We start from the raw sequence: 9,200 nt of genomic DNA on the forward strand, positions 1-9,200 counted from the left end.
GGGGGCTGTTTGGCTGCCCCCCCCCCCCAAGCTGCCTGCCCTCTCCCCAACAAACCCACCACTGCAGCACCGGGCTGGGGGTCCCTCTGCCCATCACACCCACAGGGTCTCCCCGGCACGTCGGTCCCTAAACCCTTTAGGAGAGCTGAGCTCTGCGCAGCACCCAGCCCCGCAAGGCCACGGCTCAGGATTGAGCCGCCGGCACGTTAAATCATTGGGAGCGGTTGGAAAAACCCTAACGCAACCGCTTGCAGCTGCCTGCCAGGTACCCTGCCCGGCGCCCTGGCTGCCCGCCCGGCAGAGCAGGCTCAGCAGCGCTGGGACCGCAGGGTCTCTGCCGGCAGACGGGCTGTGCTGGCACGGCAGGGGCCTGCCATCACTCACTCCATCGTTGAAGGCACCCGGGTGTCGCAGACCTTCCCCCACGAGCAATCGCTCTCCTCGGGCATCCCGACGCTCAGAGATGCTCTCCCCGCGGCCAGGCTGCCCCCGGCGCTGCTGAAGGAGAAACCATCACTGAAGGGTATTTTTAACATCACCTTGGTAAAACGTAAAGGCTAAAAATCTCTTGGCAGACAGAGAACTATTCTTCTCTTTCTGATGAAGAAACTATTTCCTTGTACATCTGGTTCATATTTTTCTTTAGGTTTCTGCCAGAAACAATTCTGAAAACAAAACGCAGAACTGAGTGCAGTGAATGTATACATTCCTGAAGGATTCCTTCACCGCTCCTCTCTGACCCAAAACCTACCAGCCCTCCTTACAAACCTTCTTTTTTCTTTTTCATTTTTCATTTCTTTTTAATTAGTTTTCTTTTTGAAATGTGAAAACATATGGCCTGATTAGCTCTGGAACACTGCTGCCTGCATCATATAAAATGATCTACATTTAGAAAATAATTACAGCGAATAGGACGGGAAAAATACTCCATCACAGAAAATGTTGGGTGTTTTTTTTTTTTTTTCCTAATTGTTTAAGCCTATTATCTCTCCAGTCAGATTTGTCTGGAAAGCCTTATTAATGACTGTGTGACACGAGCCTCGCGCTGGGGCCTTGCAGCCCAGAGATACTGCGTTTTTCTTTGAAATCCAGGTTTCAGCCTAGAAAAGGGGAAGCAGCAGTGAGTGGCGTTTGAGGCCGCGTTCGGCTGCACCCATCCTGCTTTGGTTTGCTGCCGCTGAACACATGTGGGCAAATAGCCAGGGTGGCTTTGCTTTTGTAAAGCTCTGTGGGTAGAGCTGTGAAAAAAAAAAGAAAAAGGGAAAAAAAACCCAAGGAAAAAAAAAACCAACAAGGGAGAGTGATATCCCAGTCCCAGTCTACCTAATCCCCAGTAATTGGGAGGGAGGGGATGGGGAGGTCACGGGTGGGTGCACCCGATGCTGCCTGTACCACCTGTGAGATGGATGGCACCCACAGTGTTGTCATAGCACCAAACTCCTGCTCCTGTGTCTGCTGCTGAGGAAGCGCGGCAGCTGAAAGCCATTGGCTTTACCTAATTGGGAACAGAGATGATACATTAAGAAAGAAATGTGTAGCCCCAAATTATTTATGTTCCTAGTGGGAGTAGTGCAGTTGCTGCTTGACAGTCAGCCTCTACTCCCCCACCAAGGTATCCAAGTGATGCCTGAGCTGGAGAGACCATGTTTTGCAGGCAAAGCTACAGAAATGTTTGTAAACATCTTTACTGAGAGAGGTTTGTGTTGTTGCTGTTTTATCCTTTATGCAGAGAAAAAAATCAGGGATGGGAGTAGGACCCCCTTTACCTCCTCCACCACTATCTCTAGGCTTGTCTTTAGCCCAGTGAGGCTGTGGTTTCACTTGGGGATAGAAGGGGGTGAGCGGCTGTGGCTGGGAGATGACCTGCACATAGTATGTCTTGACTTATTTTTTAACCCAATGTAGATGTTTATTCAAACGCCTGTGCAAGTGCAGGGAGTCCTGTTTGCAGCAGAAGTGGGGTGGCTGTGGCTCTGGGGAGGAGGATACCTCCGCTGGGATGCTGCGTGAGCCGCTGTGCGGGGCAGCGAGCGGAGGGATGTGGTTCCTGGCAGGGTTATGAACCAGAGCCTGCTGCCTTCCCTGCAGAGAGTTGCTTGCTTTCACTCCAATAATTGCTGCTTGCTTGGAAATGCTCCTGCTAAAAGACCAAAATGACTGATTACAAAAATTGGAAAGGATTAAAATCTCTAAAACAATGCAAAGGGAAGAAAATAGATGAGCTAGCGAGGGAATGGGCTTATCACTTCTTGAGCAAACAAACAAGTGAAAGCTAATTTTCTGAGCCAGCAAATGAATGATTAATGAACCAACCCACAATTAACCCTTCATCACAAGCTCACCTACTCTGGGTAACTGCTTTGCACAGCTATTGCTCTGTTTCACATTGGAATAAAGACACAGTCTGATGGTCATAAATCTGCTGCTCAGGTTATATTTCAAAGGGCTTTGACATAGCAGGTATATCTGGGGAAGGAAGAAAACATGGCTTCAAGATGTTCCAGATGTAAAGTATTTGGGATGCAGTGTTGTTTCAAGAGTCACCTGTTTGTGTATCTCTCCCCGCATGGCAATAAAGTAACCTCCTTGACATAGGCACAACATATTTTAAAATATGAACTTGTCTTTTTACCGCATTTTGTTAAATGATTAATTTGCCTTATATTAACTTAAAATGAGCTCATTAAAAGATTTCTTTTTTCTTTGAAAGCACTGCTCATTATACTATCATTTTAAGTAATTAAATCAGAATAAATGGCTCTGTGAAGCTATTTTAATGTAACATCTAATTATATCTGACCTAGACGCTGAACTATAATCATTAACTACATGAACTGTGTAATGTTCTGCAGACTCTTTAATAATTTATACAGGCTGAATTCAGCTGTGTGGAGTAGTAAGCTGAAGCTCTTAGATGTCATGCACCTGTAGTGGTCTGGGACAGCTGATGGGAGTTTGCTGGTCGGGCTATTTCCAGCTCTGCCTTGGCTCCAGGGGGTTTTCCCTGCGGAGCTGTACTGGCCGTGGGCTCGGTTTGACCCGGCTGGGGTTGTTTCTCCTTTGTTGTGTGCGTGGGGATGGAGCACATGTGTCTCGGGCACGTGTGTGGTTTGAGGTTTTCTTCTGTAGGACGCCCTGGCCAAGGTAATATCTTTATACCAAGTATATTTAAACTGTGTTAGACTGTAACTTAGATGTTTTTGCACGAGCGACCAGGCTCAGTTACAAGAAGCTTTGCTTTTGCTGTGTTAAACTGTACTCTTGCTGTTTGCTTTCTGCGGAGGCTCAGTCTGTGCTTCCATTTGAAACAAATTTTTCTCTGATCTATTTGCATATAGCTTCCAGATTCATTTTCCCTGGAAGACATGCCCAAGTTAGATTACCTCCTGAAAATAAGTTTGTCTGGGGAAGAAAAAATTGGTTTGCAGGAGGTTCAACCTTTCCCTAACTCCAACAAAAAAAAAAGAGAGGGGTTGGATGCTGCCATTGCGGTAGATGGTCCATCCATTTTCGCTGCAATGCTGATGGGCTCGATGCCTCGTGGCAAGGGAACAGAAGTACCATGTTGTAGCGTATCCAAAAATTGCTGGTGCCACCTATTGGTGGAAAGCTGCAGATTAGAACGTGATTCATGTGTAGCGTTCTGCCCTCTGCTTATCGTTCCCCAGCTGACGGGTGGGCCGAACCGGTTTTACTGTTAGTTTTAATATCAGTTACCGTTGGCAAACACTCTTTGTGTTCCTTGTCTATCTTGGGTGTGATTCGCAAACAAGAGTCTTTGCTGCGGGCAGGCAGCTGCTGGTGGACACGCGTAGCCCCGGGGATGCGTGTGCCGAGAGGGCAAGTATGCAGACCTGCTCCCCGCGAGGAGGGGAGGGCAGACCCGAAAGCCAAGCTTGTGTAAATAGCGCTGCTGGATGTGTCGATAAACCCACTTGGCTTAGGATAAATGTTGGGTATTCCCACAGCCGTTGCCCGTGGTTGGGATGCAGAGGGAGAGGTGGAGAACTTGGGGGGGGATGCAGCACTGCTTTGGGGGTCTTCTTGCACCAGCTGGAGTCCTGCAGGCTGGGCACGGAGATGGGTAACCTCGCCAGGCGAAGGAGACACGGGTACAAAGGCTTTGCCGTGTAGCCTTTGCTACGTGGATTTTTCCAGCCTCGGGGGAGTTCCCAGCTTTGCGAGGGAGAGCTGAATCCCTGTCTGGAGCCCTGCTTCCTGCTGCCTTGTTGCAGGAGACCTTTAGCCAAGCCCTGATAGGCAACAAAAAGCCCTGCTGGCCTCCTGCCTGCTACGCTTAAGCAGTTTTATAGCTGTCATATAGAACAGCCCTATATTAGCATCAGGTTTAATACTCCTGGGAAACATCCAGCCACAGTACTGACATCATGGACTAAAGGCTCCAAAGGTTCACTTGCTTAAGTGGCTATTTGTAATAGAGTCTTTTAATAAAATCTCATTAAAGGAGAGCTCCTGCCCAAGCCCGGTTCCTGAGATAGTTGGAACGGAGCACCCAAGACCAGCGCCGTGAGCTGCTTCAGGAGTGGGGAGGGGGGGGTAGAGTAAAGGGGCCCCTGCATGGAGCTGGTTGGGGCTGGAGAGAAGAGCCTGGCACTGGTCTGGGGTGAGAGCATGCTGCTCCTGTCCAGACCCAGAGGAGTAAAAGGGCTTTGTAGAAAGCAGAGCAGAGGATGAGCTCTTCTTACGGGGGAAGGGCCAGAGATGCTCCAGGTTATTGCACAGGGACCACCCCGGCTGGGAAGGACTGGTGGGAGACAAGAAGGACTGAGATTTGTCTCCAGTTTTCCCTCCCCACTGTGAGCTCCTAAATGCTGATTACTTTAGCCCCTAAGCAAGGGGCAGAGGATGCATGTTGCTCCTGAGTTAAGATGCCGGGAGGTTGGTGCTCCCAGGGCTTTCTCACATTTTCTGTTGCAGTTTGGCTGAACCTTTTTTTTTTTTTTTTTCCCTACTGTATACTTGAAGAATAATCTGAATTCCAGGGAAGAGTTTTCTAAACGCTTGTCTCCTCTGTAATTTTTCTGTCATGCCATAGAGAGGAGCTGCTTGAAAGACTTCAGCAAAGAAATTATTCTCTACTTCAATCCTAGGGGGGTTTTGTTGGTTTTCTTTTTTTAAATACCTAAAAAATTACACTTTGATGTGAAAATTATATGCACTTAGAGATATGCTAATATGAAGATGATTGGAGAAACGTTGAACATGGAGAACAGCTCATTTCCAGGCACTCTCCTTCACCACCTGCATCTCCAGCATCCTCAGTCCCATCCTTCCATACACATCTCTCCTCAAAGCCATGCTATTTACACTGTAAAAGCTACTCCTCTTTTAAACGGGTTCAAAAGGACACGCTTTGTGTATGTATCAGGGGGATTTTTTTTTTTTTCCCCTTCTTTTCCAAGTGAAGGATTTGATGCCAGTTCTGTGGTTTTGTCACAAAGATGGTGGTGAGGTCCCTGCTCAGGAGAAGCTTAATGACCAGCAGTGCTTTCCTGTACTGGACTTGGGCTATGCACCCATCCTGAAGCCATCACTGGTGGTGGCAGAGCTAAAGCTTCTCAGCAGATCTTCCTGACCTTTAGTGTTAGAAGTGGTCCCCATCCTCCCTGCTTCAGGTTTTGCACAGATTAAAAACTTGCTGCTGACCGAGTGCAAGCTGCCTGCGCTGGCCACTGCTTTTGAGGGGATACAGCATGTTCCTGGGTCTGTCTGCCTTCAGAGATTTTTTGCCTGTAGTTCTTTACATATGCGAAATGAGATAAGCCCGGGAAAAAAGGATGGTTGTAGAGTAGCAGCCAGGACTGTATCTTCATGTTTTCTTTCCTCACTGGCTTCAAAAGCAGTATTTGGAGTCAACAAAGGCAGAGCTGGTATCATCACAGCTAAGGAGGATTTTGTTTGTCGCGGGTGCCCTGCTGTGTGCCCGGTGTGCTGGCGGAGTTAGGAAGAGCTCTTGCAGAAAGCCTGAAAGGCTGGAGATGTGCTTTATCTGCGAAGCAGGATGATGGTTACCAATGCTGAGGTTTAATGCCCCTCTCGCTGTCATACTCCACTCCTTTAGTGTCCTGATCGCTCGTGGGGACTTGCGACTGTGATGCTGGTGTCATTGCCGGCTGATGTCAGGGCGGCAGCTCCTGGGGCAGGGGGTGATGCTTGGTGTCGTTAACACAGAAATTAGAGCAACTGCAGTTTCTGTTCAGAGGCAAACGCAGGGGTAAACTTCAAACTTCCAGTGAGCAGCTTCTGCCTGTGCTCACAATCTGAAACAGGCAGGGAGGGCATCCTTTCGGTGATTAGCTCTAATTCCCCCACTGGGGAATAGCCTGAATTTCCTTATTAGTGGTTTTCCAGGTGGCGTTCTTGGTAGATAATACGGCTTGGGGCTGTTAGTGTAAGGCAGAGGCTGCTGTTGCAGCATTAGCTTCTGTTGCCATTTCTAGGCGTGCTCTCCCGGCGTGCCCCTTCCCTGCCTTATCCCATGGGAGCCCTCCCACACCCTGGTGCCTTCCCAGCACGTGTGGGTGCTGACCGGGGACCTCCAGCACATCCCGGTTTCCTGGAAATCCTCATCCTTGTGTCGCCTTTCCCCTGCTGTCTGGGGAAAAGGGAAAATGTTCATCTTGTCTTTCTTTTTCTGGTTGTTTCTCCAAATGGCCACCTGTTAAACCACAGGTAGTCATACTGGGGAACCCCCCCTCAAAACCAGCCTGATATACTGAGTTTCCAACTGTTTTACAGAGCAGCTCCAAATCCATTGGTTGCATCAATCAACTTTAATTTCAAGGGTCCGCAGAGTTTACGCCCAAATTCCACCAAAACTTACAAATCCCACGTCACGTCTGTTACCTTTGCCCGTGTTTTAGTTGGTTCCAGATCTATTCTAATTGAGAGAGGCATTAAAAATACCCATGAAATTTAAAATATACATTACAAGAGGTGTAGTACATACAGCAACAAAGAAAATTGGAATATAAGGCACAGGTGCGCACATGCCCCCATCACTCCTGTTCAAAAGACAGCCACTACCGAGCGCTGTAGGATTAATGACCGATGCTCAGGGTTACGTTACGCATTCACCTGAGTCCAGCAAAAGCTGAAATCTGGTATTTTGGGGTGGAGACACTCTTCAAGCCTGGTTTCCAGTGGAAACTTGCTCCGTGCTCGTTTTATTTCTGGCAGAAGCACAGAGGGCTCTCCGTTTGCTCGGGCCCTGGTCCTGTGGTGCGGTTCAGATCCCTTTTGCCTGCAGCTTGGGCTTTGGTTTGCATCAGTGTTAAACACATCATTTAATCTAAAACTAAAATTTGAGGGCTTGGGTATGGGCAAAAAATTTCTGCTTTCGGTCCTGAATTCAAATCACTTTGGAGGCACAGAGGCAACATTTCAACCTTGCTGATGGGCAGATGCAGACAAGCAGGTGAATTTTCCCTGCTAGCAAGGCTTTGAATGGGCTGAGCTTATCTGGGGGGCAAATAACATCCTAGTGCAAGGCACTGCAGAAACAGGCCCTATTTATGAAGCTTTATATTAAATAAATCAGTTATAACAAGCTCTGAATTTCCCCTAAATGTGCCAAGCCAGAGAGCATGCTTGCATAGAGTTTTATGAGCAGTTTTGAAAGTTTAGTGTTAGCTGTCGTGTGCAAGCAGTTTTGATTCTAGGATGCTTGGGTTTCACCTGGGAATGGAGATATTCTGGCTCTGGGGAGGCCATTAGAGGAAAGATATTTTAAATGTTGAAGAGGTGTGTATTGTGAGTGTATTTAAAACTGTAGGTACTTGGAGCATGGTACTTGTGCAGCAATGAATCCAGATAAATAAATGCAAATGTCCAGAAGAACAAAAGGAACATTAAACAGATAATACCCTCTTTGCTGGGAAACAGCAAAGTTTCGGAGTCCATAAATAAAACCTCCAAATCTAATAAATGTTCTGGCGATAACCGGGAAAAATACTGAAATGGTCACTTGGTTGTAAGGGAGCATATTTCACTTTTGCCTAGCAAAAGGACTTGAAGCCTCTGCAGTTGAGTTGATTCATAGCCCTTTGTAATGCCCCGGTTATCCCCAATCGCAGCAGGTTTCATGCAGCAAGTACTACAGTATGTCAATGTCTAGTTAATATTTTAAGGAGAACAGAGAACAACCAGATCATAGTTTGCTGGTGTTTTTTTCTTTTTTCTTATTTTTTTTTTTCCTTTTTTCCTTGTTTTTTTAGGAAACGGGCTACTGATAAGAGTAGAAGCCTAGACAGAAATGACAGCTTCATCTGCTAATCGCCTGAGAAGATGCAACTTCCTTTGAACTCGCCAGGAAGAGAAGAACTGGGGAGGTGAGTCACGGGAATGGATGGGCTGAATGCATGCCAGGATGGAGCAAACAATACAAACTCCCATGGGGTTCCAACTAAAATGCTGGGCCAAACTGGTGTAAACCGCCTGTGTTTTTGCTGCTTGGTAAGGCTCTGATCTGTGGAGAAAAAATCTGAAAGGTTTGAGCGTCCCTCTTATCTTGGGAGTTTCTTCTTGTCTTTCTACTGGTAACCAGCACAACCTGCATTCCTGTATTTCACAAAAAAACCCCAAGAATCCTTTCAGTGTGCCGGGACAGACTATAACAGCCTGTTTCCACTAGATTGTGCCAAGAAGGTCAGGTGTACTCTGTTCCCTTTGCGGTTCCCCCTTGTGCAGCATCCTTTCTGCTCGCAGGCGGCCATAGCCGATGCCGGCGTCAGCCTGGATGAGGTGCGCAGCTTTATCGGTGAGAAACACGGCCAGTGCTCATGTGCATTTTCATCCAAAATCTGCCAGAAGCCCCGTGGGCTGGATGCTGGTGGGGAGGAAGGATGTGTGGGGTGTTTTGTTTTGTTTGGGTTCTTTTTATGCTGAGCTGAAGGAAAGACAGCTAAATTTGGTGTATGGTCTGTGCCGTCATCCATGAGGATATCCTCTCCGTAATCTATATCTATCCTGGCCCTGGTGTTTATCCAGAGAAGGATGGTTCCTGGTGTCTCTTTAGGAGGATGTGTTTCAGTTGTAGGAAGAGCAGCATGCAGCACGTTTTGGGCAGAGTGGCTGGAAAGCTGCCCGGCAGAAAAGGCCCTGGGGGTGTTGGTCAACAGCCGGCTGAACAGGAGCCAGCTGTGTGCCCAGGTGGCCAAGAAGGCCAATGGCATCCTGGC

At 47.7% G+C, this 9,200-nt stretch overlaps 1 protein-coding gene across 1 annotated transcript in view; it reads left to right on the plus strand.

Moving 5' to 3' along the window:
- Positions 1-9,200, plus strand: part of LOC104285184 — a 133,427-nt gene that overhangs the window by 28,022 nt on the left and 96,205 nt on the right. The window contains exons 4-5 of the mRNA XM_009883611.1: positions 266-543; positions 8,710-8,779. Of these exons, the coding sequence (XP_009881913.1) occupies positions 266-543; positions 8,710-8,779 (348 nt within the window). The remainder of the gene's footprint in view (positions 1-265; positions 544-8,709; positions 8,780-9,200) is intronic.

The sequence above is a fragment of the Charadrius vociferus genome, unplaced genomic scaffold (assembly GCF_000708025.1).
Source record: "Charadrius vociferus isolate BGI_N301 unplaced genomic scaffold, ASM70802v2 scaffold324, whole genome shotgun sequence".
NCBI lineage: Eukaryota > Metazoa > Chordata > Aves > Charadriiformes > Charadriidae > Charadrius > Charadrius vociferus.